At 42.7% G+C, this 22,539-nt stretch overlaps 2 protein-coding genes across 3 annotated transcripts in view; one reads left to right on the top strand and one right to left on the bottom strand.

Annotated features, from left to right (window-relative positions):
- Positions 1-14,894: 14,894 nt before the first annotated feature.
- LOC136420583 (kelch-like protein 9) overlaps positions 14,895-22,539 on the bottom strand; it is an 11,667-nt gene continuing 4,022 nt past the window's right edge. For both annotated transcript variants that reach the window (XM_066407592.1, XM_066407591.1), the window contains exons 3-8: positions 19,142-20,285; positions 18,887-18,979; positions 18,227-18,438; positions 17,599-17,725; positions 16,850-16,990; positions 14,895-16,486 (exon numbers count right to left, since the gene is read on the bottom strand). In XM_066407592.1, coding sequence (XP_066263689.1) covers positions 15,892-16,486; positions 16,850-16,990; positions 17,599-17,725; positions 18,227-18,438; positions 18,887-18,979; positions 19,142-20,277 — 2,304 coding nt within the window. In that variant the 5' untranslated portion in view covers positions 20,278-20,285 and the 3' untranslated portion in view covers positions 14,895-15,891. The remainder of the gene's footprint in view (positions 16,487-16,849; positions 16,991-17,598; positions 17,726-18,226; positions 18,439-18,886; positions 18,980-19,141; positions 20,286-22,539) is intronic.
- The window catches only part of LOC136420580 (kelch-like protein 13), a 14,615-nt gene continuing 9,740 nt past the window's right edge, over positions 17,665-22,539 (top strand). Inside the window, exon 1 of the mRNA XM_066407588.1 lies at positions 17,665-17,767. Within this exon, the coding sequence (XP_066263685.1) occupies positions 17,738-17,767 (30 nt within the window). The 5' untranslated portion in view covers positions 17,665-17,737. The remainder of the gene's footprint in view (positions 17,768-22,539) is intronic.

Genomic DNA, 22,539 nt, shown 5'->3' with positions numbered 1-22,539 from the left:
TCCAAATTGAGTCCAACTCTACACTGTATAAACGCTAACCTGTGCGTTGAAAACATTCGCACAGTGATTAGACTTAGGGCTGGCTGAAGCAGGCATTATCCGCAATGGGCGATCCACAAATCCCCCTCCACAATCGCCCAAGTCTGAATGAAGTCAATCGTACCACTCAGAAAACCAACAAAAGAGCCCAAATCTACATGCAAATCATCAGTATTAGTGGGGAAAGCGCATTGTGTGAGGACTTGTTGAATAACGGGGAGGGGTGCTCAGGGTGGGTGAATCCCCCGAGGTGATTAGTGACTCCTCCCGACTCATTTGTCGCCCATTTTCCACCGGTAGGTGTTAATCTCTTGTAATTAATTTGAAGTGATTACCAAACGGACTTGTGGGTTATTTCGCAATAACGTATGCTTCGGGATTAATTCACACTTCCCTGTGTGGGTTTGGAAATCCTATTATCTTTTAACTTTAATTTGCTGATTGTGAACTTGGCGTTGAAATCAGAAAAAAACAGTTAATGTTCACCCCCTTGAAATAGAGGAAGGATGGTATAAGAAACATGAGTGTTGAAAATGATACACTGCACTTTAAAATCGGTGAAAGACGAAACAGTTTCTAGCTTTAACTGTTCCTACCACGATTACGAAAGACATAAGTTATCTAAGAAAAAAGAAGAAGATGATGTTATTATGATGTAATAATATTTTTTTCTTTAAGAAATTTACATGTGACATTATAAATTCTCCACTTTTACAGACGAACAGAAACCTACACCCCTCTTGAGTGGGGTCTTTCGTTTTTTTTTTACATAAATTCGCCACTTTGAAAAACAGTGTTTGAGAGATCTCTAGTGCAGCACCCCCAGGTATGCACAGTTTAGATATACAGGAGTGCATTATACTGGGGGATGTTGGGTTTGATACAGGAGTTGGGTTGGGGATCTGTTTGGATATATCTTTTCAGGGTGGCGGAATTTTGTACCCTGGTGGAGTTATGTTTAACGCCAAAAATAATTACTCAAGCAACTGGATAAGATTTTGAAACAGTTAGTAGATGTTGTTTACTGTTATGTACTTGCAATTAGCCTTCAGACAAGACTTTGTAATAAACTTATTGTGTTCCTTCCTTGCACACCTGGATGTCAAGGTGAACAGTTCACGTCAAGGTCAACACTTTGTCCAGACGTTAGGAAAGACGTGAGGTACACAAAGCCAAAGGAACAGCTTTCTAAAGCATGTCTCACAAGTACACACATTTTGAACACACGGATACATACAAATTATAAACAAGGTTAGTGCACAGACGCCTAATCATTGGTTGATACTGTCTTCAGGCTCTTCCACCACGAGAGCTCCCTCCCTTTCTCCGATCCGGTGTTGCATCCCAGACCACACATGCCGTGTTAATCTCACCTACATATGCTCAAAGTCACCCTCAATATCATAAGTAGTATTTATTCAACAGTTTGCTTTGTGTGCAGCAGACACGGTGTTTATTACAGATATCATAAATATTGTATTAACGATATATCTGCCACAAATTGTTCATATATTTGATAAATATGTTGTTCAAAATGCCATCAAAGCCATCGAGAATGTTGCGAACAAAAGTGGTCTTGTTTGGAGATAAGTGTTACATTGTGTTTTTATCTGCACACATGACGATCGATTTTTCGTCAATATTACCTTTGCCTCTCGAGAGTTCGGAGGTCAGTGACCCCAACAGGTGTTTCGACTTCACACCGAGCAAAGTTCACCCGACTTTCAAGTACCCCCCTCCACGCCAACCACAAGGTCAAAGGTCAGGCCGCCTGACATGTTCTAATGGCGTCAGGTGAAGTGCATAATCTCCAAGCAGATGTAGGGTGCAGCTCAGCGTTTTGGGTGTATTTCTAAGGCGTTTTACATATCTTTCTAGTAGGCCTAAGGGAGAAGGCAAAGAGAGACAACGCGAATCACAAGAAATAATCATAGAAATCCTTAAAAGAAATACCCCGTAAGCACTAAGCCCAACCCTACATCTGCTTGGAGATCAATGTCGGCAGGTGATGTGCAGTATTATAGCTATATAATTGTATAATCCGCGTATTGTCAGATTAAACCCTAAATTATTCAGCATGAGTGCATCGTAACTTACACACACTGAACAACTTACGAAACGTAGTCTCAAAACACTGTTGAGTCGTGGAAAATTGTAAAGTTTTCTTAGTCTCTACCAGACTAACTGGCTGGCTATAGGGAGAATATTTGCCAGTGGAGTTTGGCCACCATATCGGACTTTGACTGGCCAGGCACAGTTAGGAGGAGGGGGAAATGTTACCCTTCCCTAGTCTCCACCAGACTAACTACGCCGGCTATAGGGAGAATATTTGCCAGGGTTTCATTGGAAGGCTCCTAAACGGGCGAAATGTGATCTTCACCATGGACTGACTCTACTGACTAATTATTCCCTTTTCTGCCGAATTCTACGATTCATACGCCCGTAAGAGGGCCTGGTGGAGGCTAACCCTTCCCTCTGACTGCCTGTCCTGGTAAATTATTCTCCTTTTTGCCGAATCTTACGATCCACACCCACGTAGGAAGGCCTGGTGGAAGCTTAAGTTGTTGGTTTTTTGTTTTTTTGGCTGACTTTTCTGACATTCAGTCCTTAACCAGATTCAATTAATACACTGATTGTACAGCTCTCGCCAATTTCCATATTCAGAGTTATGTGTGAGGGACTGTAATATTGAGAAGAAGAAAATATTCACCTACGTGAAGACTTCATGATATCTTTATATTAAAATTTAATATGTTATTGATACAATGTCTTTTTTTAATCGGACATAACAGACATTGCAATTTTTCTCATTCTTTAATTAAGCTTTTAATTCATTTTACGTGAGAAAGATTTTCACAAAAATTCCAACACATTCTTATTCACATCTGCAACTTGATTTTTACATTTCATTGATTTCCTCGCCCCACAAAAATGGAAGTTAACGGAGAGAAAGATTCGAGCCAGTGGGTCGGAAGAAACAACACAAATTTTAATCTGAGCAAAGAAAACTTCTCCATTAGCACTACTTCTGTGCCTTTGATGTCCTGTGGAGCCTTAAAAGAGAATTCTCAAGACGATTGCAGTACGAAGGAAGAAATATGGCATCCACGTTAAGATTAAAGTCAAGAGCACCGACAGCCCCCCTCCCACTGGTACCATCTTCCGCGGCTGGGTAAGTTTTGATTGACAGGTTCATGTAACGATAATGTTCCCGCTCGCTATGGGGGATTAGTTGTAGTGATGATGTAGTCCACTGCCAGTCAAGTGCCAGTTTGGCTATCATGTACTCTATCTGTGAGACCATGACTGATGCAGACGGGAGTTTCGATCAGAATGTAATGTGGAGTCAGCCGGAAGTTGGAGGGCAAAACCATGTCTAATTCACTGGAAGGTACTGTAACAGGGTTTGAATGTGATTTCCAGCACAAAGGAATATGGGAATTTTATACAATAATCGATATTGACACAACAAAAGTACAGCGTGCCTGCGAAGCTGGTGTGTTACGCCTAATGGCGGTTATACCGGCTTTATAGATACAGATACAGAATTCAACATGTCGAGTTTAACGTATCGCTTACACTACTAGTTCTAAGGTCTAAACATTCTTTGATATTTACCTATTTGTATACACTTATAAATGCATAACACGTGACTTAGCAAGCAGTGGATTGAAAGTTGCAGAAGTCTATACCGTCCCCCGTCTCTATAATGGATGGTTGTAAGATCCTGATCCTTTTGGATTCTTTAAACCGTCTTAGAATAAAATCCGGTTCCTCTTCAGATAAACCATTTTGATATTCCCTTCCCTGCAGCCTTCTTTCTTTATTTCTTAAGTTTTTAACCCTCTTCAGTTTCCATATTAGCCTATTTTGTTGGCCACGTTTGATTTTATGTACCACCCTTTATTGTCGTTATCATTCAAATGTACGAAAGAACACTAAGAAATTATAGGCCAATCAACGACAAGGGACGCATGTACTTCCCGGTCACGTAAAATACCTCTTTGGATTTCCTCTGATGATGGTGTGAACAGAAGAAAACAAGTCAGTGTTGCCATCTTTGATTTGAATATAAAATGGGTCAGTGGCACTCGATAAAAGTAATTAACTGTTTTTTTTTAGCCGTATCAGGTTGAGCAAAGAAATTAACAATGACAAGAAACTGAAGGAGCCAACGGGAAAAGGGTGAAATATGAACAGCTTCTGACAAACATGATGCCGCTAATTGAAAGCTGCAGAATGTACTTTGATGTCCTAATGACCGCATCGAACCGCACGTACCTATCTCTTTTCTATTTCTACTTTCTTACCAAAACGAGCCTCCGTACAAATCCTTTGGTCATTTTAGCAAGACTTCAAACGCCCTCCGTATTCTTAGATATGAGGTGGACCTTTTCATGTTGGACTTGTATTTATTTCGCGACATTTCTCAGCGGTGCGTTGATGCCTTTGTGGTCGGTACAGATGAAACGAGTCTCCGAGATAGTCCACAAAGTCCCCGTATGCAAACTGACGTTCCGAGAGACGGGCATGGCGCAGATAGAGACGGCTTTTTAATCATCTTCAAACTAAACACTTTGAACGTGATCCGACGTTACAGTGACGAATATGGTCTTCTTGTCCCCCCGGTTTTATATGACGCAGACGTGGGTGGGCGGATAGATAACTTCGCGAAGTTTTCTCCTGAAAAGTTTCGTACTTTATGAAATTATGTGGATGAATTATCATCAACGCTGTGGTATATCTTAAGAATGCATGCTAGTCGGTCGGCTAGAAGAAGGAGTAGGAATCTAAAGAAATTGGGTCTAGTTATTGTACGAAAATGTAATAAGACCTTAGTTTGTTTCTAACCAGTTCTGAACCAAAGACCAAAGTACAATGAGAGGTGCTTTATACTGCTTTTAATTGTCCTTCCTGACCCTCCATCTCCAAGCAGATGTAGGGGCCTGTTAACTTTTTTTTTCTCGGTGTTTTGCGCATGTTTTGCGTTATTTTCTAACGTCTCTTTTAGTAGGGAATCTTTTTCACTCTTCGCCGTCTGTTAGATGTTAAATGACACCAAAAAATGAACTGGATCTTCCCAGAGATCCGTTGTCCGAACATGCTGTGATGTGTCGACAAGTTTCTGTTTCAAATTTCAAATGAGCGGAGACACAACTCAAGTCACGAGTGAATTTGTCGCCTGCAGGGGCGTGGGATACAACATCAATCTAATTAGCAGGACGCACAATACGCCAGAGTTTGTCGGAACAACACGCGGGAACAACTCTCATCCGACACTTGTTTGTTTTGACGTTTCCGGCTGATTACGTTTCCTTGACGGAGAGCTTTGAAAACAGGGGTAGACTGGGCCACAACACAGCCTAGTAAACGGCCCTGCTAGGTTTGGGCCTTCTCACTGTACATTTGATGTAGATCAAAAGTATGACAGGGTTCGGGAGAAGTCTGTGTGCAAGGCTAAAAAAAACCGGTTATGGCTCTATAGCCTTTTTGAGGCCGTAGGGGTAGTGGGTTCTTAATCCACTGTGTCTAGGGCGCGGTATTGGAAGCTGGAGCCCATCCCTCTCCACCGCCAGATACACCTCCCCAACCGAAGTCAGGTACCCATTTTTACACCTGGCTGTAGTACGGAAAGTCGCGTGGAATGTCAGGAATCGAACCCGCGACTTCTCAATCCTCTGTCCAATAAGCTATCAACGGCAGCTACGCAAGGCTATGACCATCAAAACCTGGGTCTTGTCAGTTTGTTTTGTATTAGGGTTAAACTAATAATCACATGTAGTAACTAGTAAGAATGTTAACCTTTGTTTATTCTTTCTAGTCTGACCATTTTGTTACAAATCAATACATTACGTATAATGTTTCTAATCCTAGGGTGTATTACTGGATTGCCATATTAGATATCTTTGAATAAATGTATTTCCTACATGAGCGGCAGTGCGGCAAACTCAATGCTTGCCGCGCAAACAATATCACGTCGGTGTAACAATATCACGTCAGAAATTAGTAAATATTTTTCCCACCATTGCCACACGGCGCCTGCAACTCCTAGGTAACAAATCCAACTGATAGAAACGTAATGTCTAACCAGGGGTTTTAACCATAGCATAATAGACGTTTGTAGCTGCTATTAAACGAAATAACATGTATAAGGCTCAACACCAATAGGTCTGTAAGTAATGTGGCAAATGGGCACACGAGGCAACCATAATATTCAATCTCAGAGAGCATACACAGCTGGGCATAACGCATACTGATCTAAGGAACGTGTTGGCCGCACTCCAATACGTGTCGGGCATGGTGTGCCTCTGACAACCACAGAATAAGCGATACATTCTACTCGGTCTTTTTCAGCGGTCTGTTTGACTTGTGAGGTGACGTCAATGAAATTGGACGCCGCCATCTTTGTTGAAGGGATGACGGACGTTAAACCGCGGGTTTAAGACTGTTGTGGAGACTGTGTAAGTCCGGGAGCAGGTGTCGTGACACCTAGAGTACTGTCTGACTTACAACCAATCACAGCCGTTGTACCACCACCGCCTGGCTATCATAACGTTGGCATTCAGATTTATCCTTTAAGAGCTTCTGACAAAATTCATTATTGTTCATACTTTTTGGATAAGAATGCGATAATATTATGCATCAGATTTCTCAATATTTCAGCAAGAGAAGTTAACTAGTATGACTGTGGCGTTGTGAGATTTGAGCTGTCGCAGACATATTCCCTAATTGAGTGCTAAACTTGCAGACATTTTCCAGTCAGATACTGAAGACTTTCATGTGCACCTCGGTGGCAGCTATGGTGGCCCTGAATGGAGCTATACTGCATCATAGATTTCTGACATTTTCTGCAGATGTTAGTATAGCAGTTATTAAGCTGGAGAAAAGGCCTTTTGTCCTCTAGTGATCATCCTCTTCTTCAAGCAAATAATTTCTTCTAGACGGTGTTTTCCTGGCTAGTAATGATACTGAATTGAGTATGACGTCACCCTAGAGCTGGTAGCACGACTGTGTAGACCACCAGTACTGGAATTTGTTACTAAAACTGTCAACAGGATGATCCTAACTAAATCTCCATACCCGCCATCTTGGAATCTGTGACGTCACACGAAAACGAACGATTTCTGTCGATTTTATCCGAAACTGTCCGATTTGGCCCCGAATGTGTGCCAGCGGGTGCAGTCGAGTATCACCGAGAGTCTCCGACCCAAGGTTGTACATCGCCCTGAAACCTAATCCCGCTGTCGTTTCTAAAAGGGTTTTGTTTTACTACATGTTAGCTCTATTGGCCCTTGTGCCAACAACATTGCCAAACGGTGGCTTTTACATGGTATCACCTTCCCTAAAACCTTTGATTGGCTTTCAACGGATCCATTATACAAGCACTAATAGCTTCTCTCCAACAGATTGTTTTCCGTTGCCTTGCTTCATGGATGGGGCTGAAAGGGCGGATTCATTCACGGTGCTGGGATTTCTGACGTCCGGCGTTCTGGGTAGTTTCCCGTGTGTGTGTACATGTCCAGGGGAAGGGGGAGGGGGGTCGCGCCTGGGTAACGGAACGGTAAAACTTTGCACCTGCCAATGACATGCTAAAACATTGCACGTGTGGTTTTTACGAACTATTCTTGGAGTGACAAAATTGATATTGTGACACCAGATATTCAAATTAGATACGCGTTTAAACTCGTCATACCACGAGAGGGAGAAAGGCTGAATGCAGATGCAGGACGTTTCCACGACTGCAGATGCAGAAACCAGTGGATGATGATGATGATGATGATGAAGGGTGATGATGATGATGGTGATGGTGGTGATGAAGGGTGATGATGATGATGATGATGATGAAGGGTGATCGAGATCTGTTTTCGCCCATTTATTAGTTATTGTGCCATTTCGCATCTACATATAACCATGAGGCTGTTTTGGTTTAACACAACGTTTAAACGGTAGGATTGTGTCAAAGATTTCCAGATGAAATCTATGCCAAAAACCCTGCTTAAAACACTCACCAAACCACGTTAACTATGCTAGACTAGAGTGTATTGTAAACTGTCTGGTGGGCTTGGTTGGGTGGTGGGAAGGTTTGGTGAAAAAGGGAATAAACGGGTGTGTTACTATGAAGTCGCCTCTAGTATTGGGGAGCAATCTACAAGTGTACTGATAAGATAATGAAACAAGAAGACAGAAAAGAAAGAAAACGAGAGAAAAAGAAAGAAACTTTTAAGGAAAAAAAGATTTAAAAGGGGAAGGACCAAAGAAGGGAAGGAAGGATGGAGGAAGAAAGATAAAGACATTCAAAGAGTACTATTGCTAGGACAGACTAGAAAGGTAAAACTGATCCATGGAGATATTGCGGACATTTATTTTGACAGTCTGCTCCATCAAAACATGTCGTGGTTTGTCCCTTAAGAGCACAGGTGTGTGTGGCATGTAAAGTACAGGGGAGAGCATGTAAAACATGTTGTGGTTTCGCAGCTGACTGCGTTAGACATGTTCCTGGTCGTCTAGACGAACAATAGCGGAAGCTCAACAACTCTCCGTCCAAGTGAAGTTCTGCCACACGACACTCGTGATGTAAATCTCTGCCTCGGACATGTCCAGAATAAACGCTTACGGAATGTATAAAGCGATGTTGGTCAAATCTTCAGTAAGAGACTGGGATACTCGTTCCCATGGTACAATGTTGTTTGTATCGTACCCAGCATCTGCAGTGAGTTGTATCGTTGACAGCATCCACAAGAACGGCATAGATGTCCATACAGCTGATTATTACCTTCGCCAAGAAGGTTTATGTTTTCGCTGCCGTCTGTCTGCCTGTTTGTGTGTGTGTTTTTGTTTGTTTGTTTGTGATCAGAAGAACCGGGGAAGCTGTGAATGATATTTGGAAGTTAAGTAGAGGTGAACATTATTGGGCATAATTCATGCAAATCAAGGCCTCATTTACATAATTTATGAGGAAATGCTAAAACAGCCTTCTTTGCTTAGATAAGACTTTCAATTTGTGTTATTTGGATAGAAAAGATAGTCAACTGATATAATTTATGCAAATGAGGACGTTATTTGCATAATCTAAGATTGGCCGCGACTGGTAAATCATGCCGAATTGGGGTCATCGTAGGGAAGCCAACGAGAGAGACTAATCTTAAATACACTAAGCTAACTCTTATCGTATTTATGTCTCGCCTATATCACACTGTTCTAACCAAAGGCTTATTGACCAATAATGCTGCTTTTGCCCTTTGGATACAGTCATTGCCACCGATAGATCTGCTTGGAGATTACCCCACGCCCACCCACCCAAAAACACGCTGAAGAGATGTTACCACAGCGCAGTTGTGTCAGCTTGCGCTGTTTGGTTCCTTCCACACACACTGTCTGCGCCAGCGATGGCCCTGTTTGGACGGTCAGTATACATCTTAATTCGTATAACTACATTGTTTTTCCGATATAGAAATACATTCTTGACGCGGTGAACGGTCAAGAATTCAGTTGTCTCAAACTTTGTCCCGTCCGGGCTACACTCCCCTAATGAAACGTTCAATATTTGTGTTGTATATGATTGAGCTGTGATTGTACGCTTGTCAACAGTTTGTATAACTAACGTGAACGCACTAAGCTGTTCAAATCGTGGATCCGTCAGGGGGAGAAATAAATGACCACTCGAACCAAACAGGAAATCTTGTAAGGATTTTGTACAGTTATCTTTAATCGGTTTATCTTAGAAAGAAACAAATGTTTACGTAACGTGTCCGGCGTAAAAGTACCATAAGAATAATCTTAAAACAAAAGGCTATAAAAACATATGGAAGAATTTTATTGCACGACAATTGTAAACGGTACAATATATGGCAACAACCATCAAACACAGTACAAAATAGAGGTATGGAATAAAACGTAACATCCTAATTATTAATACAATAAGGGCTAGCATAAGTTTTTGATATAGTGTTACAATCGAGTATACATACGTAAAGCTTGTCGTTGTAGAAATGCATTAATCTATCTATAACAGGGCGACTGGTTTGTATAAAATAGGAAACTTAACGATCAAGTGGAAAACACAAATTAAACTCGATGGACTTGAAGTTGAATAGGATACACACACATGTAACCCAAGAGCGCTTTCTGACTCTTATAAATGTGGTCTTTGTGTGAGGCAATGTCAATGTCATTTATCATTTAAAGTCCAGTGTTTGTCTTATCGAAGGGGGGAGGTACACACAATGGATTGGTTGTCGAATAGTCTGTTAATTGATAGACAAATGTTGAGAAGAATTAATTTGATGTGGACGGATGTAAAACTTTTAATGTTGACATTTAGTACAAGGCGCACTTGATACGGGGAAGGTATACAGATCATTAATTATGTGTATGGACATTGCAAGCTCACTCTTTTCCACAGTTGGCCATATTGTTGCACATACACGATATAAAGAGGGGGTCGTAGAACGGGTCGGCAAAAGAAGAAATATTTTCAAAGTGTTTTTACGCACCGATATTTCCATACGACCCCCTCCCATCCATGACCCGATCAGGGTCCATACCCCAGAAGCGGCCTGCGCTAGTCCCATCCCACCGCTGACACCATGTTACACCGGGATAGGGTCAGATATAGATGTAGTAGTAGTTGTAGTAGTAAACCTTTATTTTCCTTGGAAGGCCCTAGCCTGTCGGCCAGTACATATACATTTGTAGATCAAGAGTAGAGTAGAGTTTACGCTCAGGTAGGATGATCTTCAAGTTTTGGCCGCTCCTTATCTGTCTCTTCTTCAACCGACTGTCACAAGATAGTGAGTGAATCCACCAAGAACTCAGAAGAGATGATTCCCTTTATGTTTGTGAAGACTGACCAACTGTGTCATTGGTGCACGTCTTGTATTCCATGAATGATATGAAAAAATATACCTTACTACACAAACTGCAAGGAAACGTGCTGTCCTATGTGCCACTAGACCCTACAAGGATCTGAAAGAACGTTAGCGGTAAATGCATAACATTATATTTAATGCTGAATAAGGATTTGATAAAGCAACATGCTTCACCTCAAATGAGGATGCCTTGAAACGAAAAAAAAAGGATTATCTTGGTCAAATTGTCTCCGCCCTCAGTTATCTATTTTCCTTTCAGTGGAATCAATCCGTGGTTTCACCCGGCCGTACAGTAGGTTTACCTGCCCTCCCAAACGCTGTGTTCCACACATGTTTGTTTGTTTATTCCCAGGTAAGTGTTCACGGCGGGGTGTAGGGTAAACACACAGGTGGAGACACGGCGTCACACCTGGAGGAAACGTGTCAGCTTCTTAAGATCTGTACTGGATAATGTAACTCCCCCCCCCCCCCCCCATCTCACCTAAGGACTAAGGCAATGCTGATTTGATTATATGGATGACATCCGCGCGCGCATCAATTTTCGTCCATTTCCTAAAACAAAATAAAAGTTTTCTAACATAGCTTTCGATTCTATTGTCTTTTCAATCTTTTCAATTCTCTCCCTTGTCTAGGAATTCTCTAGCTATTGTGCCGAATCCCGCCATTTTACAACTACCAAGGATATAACAAACCTCGAGTTTCAATACATGACCTTTCCTGTACATTGTTCTCTCAACACTACATATAATGGCATGTCAAAGGGCGCCCTTATGAATGTGCGAGTGATGTTTGGCATTTGAAATCAAAGTACGTGGAAGAACACAAACATCATAGTTGGCCATTCACTGGCATACCGAATCACGCTCGAAGTGTACCTTGCGACAGCTAAATTGATCCAGTCGAATTGTAGGGAGGTTTTATGGTTGTTGTTCGGCGCGTTTACAGAAGGGCCACTTGTGGGATAATGGAGTAAATCAAGTGCAAACTGTATGACTGAGTTGAACAAGTTGAGCAAAGTGGAGATGTCGTCGACGTTGTTATTTACGACAGTTTGGTGTAATGTGCCGTAAACCATCACTGACGGGTGGCCGTCACCTGGGTGCCTTCCCAGAATGCCCAGGGCACAATGGTGGCCCGTCGTTGACAAGCGATGGCGACGCAACGTGGTTCTGCAAGCGGAACAGAAAGGTCGTGTGTACCCATCTAAATAGAGCGTTGAGAATAGAGTCTCGGCGCCATGACAGGGCTGAAAGGGGGGTGACCTCGCTGGCAACGGTATGTCGCTCGCGGAATGACACAGGACAAACACCACAGGGCTGTTAAAGTGAGGACAAGTGACCGAACATATCAACAGGGAAAAACAACCGAACCCGTTACCATAACCGTCTCTACAGCAACTCAAATCTCCCAATCTGATTGTTTCCAACATTGCATCTTTTCTTGCGAACAAGCAGTTTTCTTTCGCACAGTCTGATAACTTTTCATGAACCAGACTTCCCTGAATTTCTTCCCCTAGAGACTTAACACCTGTGTCAAGAATGAACATGTCCACAAACTACATCTCCCTGTTTTACTGGAACGACAGATTTTAAGCCCAGGCGGTTTCCCTGGGCAAAGTTCGCAGTCTTGTTTGTTCAACGGACGTGTGATCTTTTGGACTAAGAGTTATAAATACTAAAAAAGCAGGGCTGACTATAGATGGAAGTTTGGGGAAGAACAGTGCCGGTGTGCCGACTGTTTTCAGCGGTGTTGACTTAACCAACATGTTTGGGCGTCACGGCGTATTCACCCATCAGGTCCGATAAACACGATGGTAGTGATAAATGACAAGCGAGACTTAACTTTTCTCCTACCCCCCTCCCACGAGAAACAGGTGGCACATATCCACATACACACGCGCACACTCACACACAAACACACATGCACTCGCAGACAAAACGCACATACGGACAAACGCACGTGCACACAGTGACACACACACTTACGCGCACACATGTACGCTCACACAAACATACATACATACACACACTAGAACACACACACACACTCAAATATAGACGTCTGCCACCAAGCCAAATTATCTGTATGCATTTTTTTATTAATTACTTTCAATCTTTAGATAAGTTCTTTCTATCTTTAACAGGAGCCAATACCGAAGCCAGAGCGCTAGTGCTAGCATTTCAGTCTGTTGAGGAACTAACTTTCTTTCTGTTTTCGGAAAACCCAAAGCTCATGATATTGCGTGGAGTCAGCCTGCCTTACGACCTAACCAACGTATCGGACAGAACTTTGCTTTGCTCGTGTGTGTGATCGTCGCAATGAAAATATTCCAATAACTCCCCGTAAAATGCCAAACAGAATAGGTTCGTGTTTGTCACTACCATCCCGTAGAAGGGTGCCTGCCCACCCCACCCTTCACCTACCTGGGTCCGTGCTCTACAGGTGGGCATTTTCTCCCCGAGACAACAATGCTTGTCAAGATAACGTTGTTTGGACAAGCCGGGGTGATATATGCGCCCAGGTGACTCCGTGTCAGGAGTGGTTTCGTGTCACCTTGTTTCTCGCCATTCTGCAAATATGTGCAGAGGCGGCATTGTGCGCAGGCATCGGGCGCATCGCCACCCCGGGACAAAACTTCGCACCTGTCGGGCCGCCAGGCTGCGGGCCGCGAAGGAGAGACGCCTAGCGGCCGTGACGATATATGCAGGTCTCACCCAGGAACGTGCAGGCCAAAATGAAAATTTGATGTTCGGAAAATCGTTGAGTTGTAATTGTAATCGAGACCAATGTGTCTCTGGAAAGATAACAACCAGTAAACCTTAGTCTAAATGGGTTTTAAACCGCCAAAGATAGCTATAATTTTGAGGATAACACCGCCTTGAAGTTTGTGCTTCCACTTGGTTGACCACTGGTTTTCACACCGTCTACGCACGTCCCCTGCCGACATTTTCAAACATAACAGCCAGTTCTCGTTCTGCTATTTGGAACGCTCTGTCGGGGTTTGTATCTACTTTCATGACCATTGATTATGTTTTTATCTCCATGAAAAATGGAGATATTGTTTTTGGCGTGTCTGTGTGTGTGTGTGTTTGTGTTGTGTTTCCGGACTCTTGTAGTCAGCATAACTCAAGAACCTCTCGATGGATTACAATGATATTTGGTATGTGGGCGGGTGTTGTGAAGCCGAAGGTCAGGGTCAATTTTGGGCCCCCTGGTATGTGACCTTGGTACTGCAGCAGAACTTCAATTTTTGTATCTTTTGACCTGGACGTGCTGTGGTCTTGATTTTTGGGTGGCAGATAGCTTGTGACGTAATGAAAAAGTATGGTAGGTTTGGGCCCCCTAGCAGCTTGCTCTGGAACTGCAGGGGCGTCATCGTGAAAACCTTCTAAGGAGAATAACTGAACAAAGGAACGACGGATATCCGTGATATTTAGTATGCAGGTAGCTTAGACAGAGATTTACATAATGAAGTGCAAATTATGCTAATTGGGACTTAATTTGCATAGCTAATGAGGAAAATCTATATTTGCAGTGTTTTCCATTATAAGACTCAAATACATGTAACATATGTAGTTTATGGAAAGTTGAGCATCAACAGGTACCAATTATGCAAATAAATTCCTCATTTGCATAATTAATGCAAAAACACAGGAATTCATCAAATTGGAAAATTGTAGGACTGTCAATATTGCAACATGTGTAAGTAAATAAAGGTGTTTATGATTAAGCATATATTATGTAGATGTGTATGTCATTTGCATAAATAGAATTGTTCATGGAGATATGAGGTCGCGGAACTCTTGTTTACCAGGATATTCAAAATGGCATGAATATTCCTTCTGAGAAAGGTGTTTTGAGTCATGTCATGGTTTTACACTCCCATTTTTCCATTCATTCGGACTTACCTTTGCCCAACATGTCCTTCACAAAGATAGCCACGTAGTAAGAAGCAAATGAAAACAAAATACAACACAGAAACCTTCATGGATCTCCTTCTACTTTATTTCTGATTACACACAAACTTCCTCAGCAAAGCTTGGGTACTGACTTGGTTACAATATGCAAAATACTGATTCTGCCTCTATATTGATATTAAATATTTAGACTTTTTGTAGATTTTAAGAGCATAGATATACAGGTCACATTCAAAAGATATGATATAAAGCTAAGATATGTAATTCCTGGATACTATCTTGAAAAACGCCAGCGTTCTTAACAAATTCCTGCTTACCTCCATCAATCAATCTCATACTGACAACTTTGTCAATTTCTCCCCTTACTCTCCCACAATACAATCAACTTCCCCACTTTAATGTGGACTTGTCCAATGATTGATACAATCATGGATATTTCGGGACCAACCATAATTAAAAAAGGAGTGTTCTTGACCTTCCCTCTTATCCTTCTGCTAATTGTCTTCACACCAATTGATCTGCCTTAAAGCACTTCAACAACACGTTTCATCCAAGTCAACCCTCCCATAGCAAAAATATAACGATTTCTGATGTCTACAGCTATGGCAATGTTTTCAGTTTTCTTTATGTGGAACACCACTTTTTATTCACACTCATCTAAAATATATGCATTACATACAGAATTACATTTGTACTTTGATTAGCGCCATGCACAAAAGGTATGGATATAGATGTACTGTATTTGATTTGCTTTTCTCATGATTTGCTTTCACATTCTTTTGACTATGCTAAAGTGAAATGACATTTCTCCATAAATGATGATGAATTCTTATCTTGATTATCATATGTTTATATACATGATTGTAGGTGAGCATTGTGTATCTACATGTATGTACACATGATTCAAATACTTAGTAATGGTCAGATATGTATCATGGAAAAGCCGACATCCAATTGTAAGCTGGCTTTGACAGAGCTTTTGGGTACAATTGTAGCAAGTGTATACATGTTTATCTATACAGTAGTTTGTTTTGTGCAGAAATTTGGGTGAATGAGGTGTACAGTTTCTACACTGTGGTTATGAGTCTGCTCATAGAGAAAAGCCGTTGTGGCAATCTCAGCATGCAGCAAGCAGCGCCCCTTAGCGGCTGCCTGAGGGAACTGCACCTCTCCCATCTGTTCCTCTTGGTGTCATATTTCGTCACGGTCTTCAGGCGCACCGACCGCCGTGAGGAGGTTGAACTGAACGCTCTCCCACCCACAACGTAGACGCAGTCGTTAAGCACGGCCACTCCCGCGCCAGTTTGCGCCTCTAACATCGGCGCAACCGTCGACCACTGGTTCTCTGCCATGTTGTAGCATTCCACAGAAATGACATCGTTGACGGGGAACCCCGGGCCTGAGCGATTTTTATATCCACCAATAGCAAACACCTTGTCTCCGACCGTGGCCATGCGATGGAAGGCCCTCGGAGAGAGGAGAGGAGCTTTCTCGGACCACTCGTCTAGCGCGGTATCGTAGGAATGTACGCGGTTGTGGAAAACTTTATTCCGGCCACCTCCAGACACGAGGATCTTACCTCGCAGTGCAGCAGCTGCATGGCCGAACACCCGCTCACTCCCTCTCTTTACGTACTTCCACTCATCCACTAACGGGTCATACCTGAAAAATAACATTCACAATAAGGAGGAGTATCTGAAATAAACACTCTACCCCAACAAACTAGCAAACATCCTCCTTTTGAACATTTTCTTCAAAGATTTTAAAGTAGAGTTTATTTCTTGCGCTATAATCAAGCTCCATCAAAGACACTCTGCATAAGAAACCATTGAACTTAAACATGACTTCAACATTTTGGTCGGGGGTTGCACATTCATGTATCAGTTGTGTGGCCCAAGGGCTATAGAAATATAGATGGGCACTGCCCTAGACACCCTATGGAGTGAAAAAGGATTTTAACACATTCATTGGAGATTGCAACTTTAAACTTACTGTTCTAGAATAACAGTCCATGTGAGATCTCACCTCTCTGCTGTGAAGAGTTCCTCAGTTTTGTTTCTGCCGCCAATGGCATACAAGTGGTTGCCGACGGTTACCAGAGAGAAATCGCTCCTGGCCTCTTGCATGGACCCGACCGACAGCCACTGGTTCCGCCCTGGCTCGTACCTGAGATTGACATGGAAACAAAGTCCGACATTCTGAAGCCAGGATTTTCCTTGTTTTGTTTGTGTGCATAAAAAGGTTTGTAGGTCAAGTACAAGCTGCATAAAACCAGATGGGTAGGTTCGAACCCAACCACAACAGGAAGGACCCCTACTCTTATCGATAAGTCCACTGGGTTCTTTAACCTGATCAAAGTGTACCTGTCCTCAATCACGATGCCTCCTCTTGACGTTCAATCCAAGAGGATGTACCTGATCAAAGCTAGGTATTCGTTTTCAGCTAGGTCCAGTAAGAAAATTGGTGTGACTTTCCCGAGGGTACAACATTGGGACCTGTCAGGGATTCAAACCCAGAACCTTTGGATTCTAGCTCGACAACCCTAACCACCATGCCACCATACCCTTCACATTATTATAATTAAGAAACTATGGTAACCATACTTAGACTTTGCTACTCTGGGGAGCTTTTGAGACAAACTCTGTCTCTTAATCAACTCGGTTAAGTCAGATCTCATATTGGAGTTCTCTTGTCACGTGACCTTATGTTGATTATCATGTGACAAGAGACAGTCATATATAGATAACACCATGTCTTTTCCATTTTCTCCTTACCGCCAGACACTGCTGACGGCTAGCTTGTGACTGCTGAGTTTGGAGATGCTGGGTGCTTCTCCTCCTGCGATGTAGACGAAGTTATTCATCACAGCTGCACAATGGTAGCTCACATCCTGCTCCATTTCTGAAACATTACATGCCAAACATTCCTGAAGAGTTCCATCAGGTTAGTGAAAACATTTTTGTATTTCCCCACACAAGTAAGTGTTTCCCCATTAAAAATTGTCCCCCATGAAAAAGTGTCCCACAGCCAAAAGTGTCCTCCATGCAAAAGTGTCCCCCATGCAAGTGTCCCCATGTAAAGTTATTTCCCCACGTAAGTGTTCCCCAAGTAAAAGTGTTTCCCCATGAAAAATTGTCCCCCATGAAAAATTGTCCCACATGAAAAAGTGCCCCCCAAGAAAAAGTGCCCCCTATGACAAAGTGTCCTCCATGCAAAAGTGTCCTCCATGCAAGAGTGTCCCCCATGAAAAAGTGTCCTCCATGCAAGAGTGTCCCCCATGTAAAAGTATTTCCCCACGCAAGTGTCCCCAAACTTAAAACCACCGCACACACTCAATTTTCTCCCTACCGCGAAATAAAAACCATGCAAACTTTAATGCATTTACAGTATATGATGACCTACCAGCGAGGTCCTTCCACGCAGAGTTTTGACTGTACGTGTCGAGGAAGGTCACGTCTTTCGAGCTCTCCTCCTCCTCCCCTCGCTGTACGATCCCTCCAAACGTCATCACGCACTGGTAGTCTGACCGGAGGCTGGCCCGCGACGTCTCAAGCACGGGCTGACGGTACACCATGTTGTGGTACCTCGTGGCCTCCTTCAACAAGGCGACACATCTAGAAAATAAATGCATGGGTCATACATGTAATTGAATAACCATGATGATTCTAACATCATTCAATGCTTCAGACTGCCCAAGCCCAAGCAGTTCTAGAAATTCAGCATTTTTAAGTTTGCAGCTTTTGCCATGACCTCTTATTGCAAACTCCTAACATCTGTGAACAGTTGTTCTGTCGTCCATTGTATTACAACTTAATTGCTTCAACCACAAACTCAAAGATACAACGAACAAACTCTGAAACTTTCATCGTGCTGCAAGATCTAAGTACTGCAAACTTAAATCAATTTGCAGCCATTGAGAAAAAGAGCCTAGTGTGTCCCCCATCTCTGTCATACTCAAACATGATGCCAAAAATGCCTCTGCCCTGAGGCCTCACCAAAAATAGGACCTCTAAATGCAAACTTGGAATGAATCTATGCAAAGAACATCATATTGTTACAAACCGAGAATCTTTCTTGACGAGGTCCCACTCACGTGCCACAGTCATCATCATCTGCTGTGGTGGTAGAAGTGGGAACCTCACACACTCCAGGATCCTACAGGGACAGTCAGAGGTACAATGGTAAATAAAGCTTACTGAGACTTAGACTTACAATGGTTAAGCAGAAGCAAAGTTGAAAATCCACATCATATGGTTAAAGAATATACAAGTCAAGAATTTCTAGTGATTTACATATAAGACATTTCAAACTACTTACTTGTTCATGTGTTCCCAACGTGCTACGTCATGGTGCAACCATTTCATGGCGATCCCGAACACTTCGACTTCCGACATCACCCGTAGCGAATCAAGGCTCAGGATTTGCACCAGCTTCTGGAGTTCCATTTTCTGAAATTGTGGCCGGTTGGAGAGAACGATGACGTTGTCGGACACGAACTTGTCCACTACTGCTTCAAGGTCGAGAAGGTTGTACGTTTTTGTGAGTGGGTAAAAGTCCACGCAGTTGTCCATGTCAATGTGCTTCTTCAGGAATTCGCAACACGGTTCGACAACCAGTGAGCTTTGGAGATAGCAACCGACGTGGAGGATTTCTTGAACGTTTTCCGTGGTGAGGTCCAGATTCGAGGTGTACGCAAAGTCGATGACCTTTCGCAGGAGCCTCCCTTCGATCCCCCCGACTTCGATGACCTGTGAACTGGTTTCTCGCATCCCCGCCGAAAACATGGCCATGAAGTAGTCGCTCAGCGCAGCCAACATTATCTTATGTGTAGGAATTTGCTCCTTTCCGCAAATCAGTGTGGCATCGTACAGAAAACCCTTGTTGCGAAACTGATCGATGTGCTTGAGGATACTTTGTACATGAAGCATTTTTGCCGGTTCACAGAGTGCGGGAACACGATCCTCCATTTTGAAACTCATAGCAGCCTGCTCGACAGATGACAACTTAAAATACCTTGCAACTTTAGCGATCTCCTTTCTTTCCACCGCATCCCCACTTAGCAGTAACTCGACGTCAGAAAGATACGCGTACTCTACGACTTTATCTACAGAAGATATGGTAAGACCAGACCCTCTCAGGTCAATTTCGATTTTGGTAGCTCCACGGAAATCTTGCATGTCATTTTCTGTTGCACTTCTTGAAGCATGATGTTGGAGGACTTCCTTAAAATGGGGTCCGGTAGACACCAAGATAACACGATGGGCATGGACCGTTCCCCCGTGGCATGCAAACGTTACGTCACATAGCGCCCCCTCCTTCCTTAGCTTGTTGAGTGTGGTGAGGAGTCTGTAGGCATGCTTGGCAAGGGCACTGGGTCTAGCAGCAGCGCCCCCTTTCTGTGATGGCTGGCGCTGCACCTCCGCGGGTGTGTGCGGACTTGTTGGCGCTGCCATCTTTGGGGCTGTTGAGGTAAAAGACAATGTTTGTCAACATTGGAGTAAATTGAAAGTACAGAAAGTTAAAGGGTTTTCCCTTTTTATCACTGAAATAATTAGCTACGAAGGAACTTATTTTTATATATTGTAGGATATTGGTGTCAAAACTGGAACTATTCTCCAGAGCAAAAATGCTTATAATATTTCCATCTATATAGATCTATGGCCAAAAGATGACCAGCACATTATGTGTTGAACTTGTCTGGTACTCAAGACCAAAACACTGACTTTTCTTATCATTGCAATCCTACAACAGCGGGCCTTTGAAAGTCAACACAACATTTAGAAAGGTGTTAAACTTTATACTTACCACCCATATATAACAAGTTGGACCAGAGCAACAAGAACCCACCCTTGACAGGGCTTTCTCGGAGAATAAACGTACTAAACGCACAACAATGTTGAGAGAACATCGAGTCTCAGAGACGGCGCAAAAGTGGGCGATGGTTACACAACCAAAATATAAGTCACCCATGTTGTTTGATGTTGGATTTGGTTTTACTACAAGTAGTACATGTCTATTTGGAGCGAAGAGGTTGTTTTAATAAAGGATACAATGGACAAAATGTGACACCACGAATTCTACATTTGAATGTTGTTCCGACGGCACTCAAAGTAAGAATGAGGGTGGAGCGCCCCCGGTACTGAGTTTAGACTAGACCCTGCTGGGTAAGGTTATGGTCAAGTGGTGTTGTTTCCAAGTTTAGAATGAAACCTGCTGAGCCATTACCATGGCCAAGTGCTGTATTAAAGCAGATATGCTTTGAGTTCTGTTTATGGTGTAAAAATATCTCAGATGAGAGCATTGTGAGAAGGCAACAGGGGGAAGGATATTAGTGTAGCCAGAAAGGCAACATTTTGTCAATACTATTGAGGTGCTTATATGACACCAACATTTTATGATAATATTCAACAATACTAATAGCAATATAATTGAACATCAGGATCAAGAGAAATCCTTAACTGAATGTATGATTTTTTGTTGTTCAATTACAAGCAGAAGGGTGTATATTTGGTGCAAACATGTATGTTTATTGAACAACACTCTCTTATTGTTGAATTTTAATCAATAAATGCAAGCAAGTCCTCTACCCTTATATTACTGTGGTTTTGAAACCCCCCTACTAGTTCTAAAATGTAGAATTATAATAAAAGGAAATAAATTCATAACACCCTTTTCCAACTAGATGTTGGCACTGCTGAGTGAACAAACATTTAATTTCATTTATGACGAACAAATTTTTTCATGTATTTTCTGTGTTTTATTGTCTTCTAGATTATACTCTTATATCTTGCATCACATCATTCTAATTATGAAATCAAAGGTTACACACATCTAATTTCGGTCACTGTACGGTTGCTCTACAATTGCCATCTAGTGGAAAGGTGCCCTAAAGGTTGTGTGAATTAAGGACAACTTTTGTGACAGATTTATGTTCATCTCTCCTGCGTAATGCCATAGCCCTTCCTCCGATGTCTATTTCCAGTCAGGACAACATAGGCAACATACCAACCCACGGGCAGGGATGTTATGTCTCTAACATATGTTTTATAAAACAGGATTTGTCTGAGTCTGAGTTATTCTGAATTGTAAAAATCATTTTTAGCATTTCCACACACAAGCATACATCACAAATTATGGTGAAGGAGTATAATAGTTATTGTTTTAAAACATATAATTAGATTGGAGAGGGTATTGTGGAATGTTATGACTTGATCCCTGTAATACAAGCATGCTATGTAGGGGGTCAGGGGTTAGTGTGAGGCATGCTGGGCAGGCAGGCACTTTGATTGACAGCTAGGTATGACAACTTGTGTGTGAAAGCTTGTCCAACAATAACATACAGATCCTAGCCTCCGTTGCAGTCCTTTTCCCCGCAGCGTTTTTTTTTTCAATTTTTTTTTGGGGGGGGGGGGGGGGGGGGGGGGCGCCGCGTATCTGCTTGGGATCTCGTATCCGCCGTGCCCCTGTGTCCGCTATAGACCCTGTGTCTGCCGCTGGGGAAGTTGCAGTCCTTTTCCCCGCGGCATTTTTTTTTCAGCGGCAGACACAGGGTCTATAGCGGACACAGGGGCACGGCGGATACGAGATCCCAAGCAGATACGCGGCGCCCCCCCCAAAAAAAATTGAAAGAAAAAACCCCGCGGGGAAAAGGACTGCAACGGAGGCTACAGATCCAAGGGAGTGTCCAAATTACATTAGCCTACTATCCATCCCTT

This window comes from Branchiostoma lanceolatum, chromosome 15 (assembly GCF_035083965.1).
Source record: "Branchiostoma lanceolatum isolate klBraLanc5 chromosome 15, klBraLanc5.hap2, whole genome shotgun sequence".
Classification (NCBI taxonomy): domain Eukaryota; kingdom Metazoa; phylum Chordata; class Leptocardii; order Amphioxiformes; family Branchiostomatidae; genus Branchiostoma; species Branchiostoma lanceolatum.
Note: the sequence above shows the minus strand (reverse complement) of the source record. Positions and strands in the feature narration are given on the sequence as shown.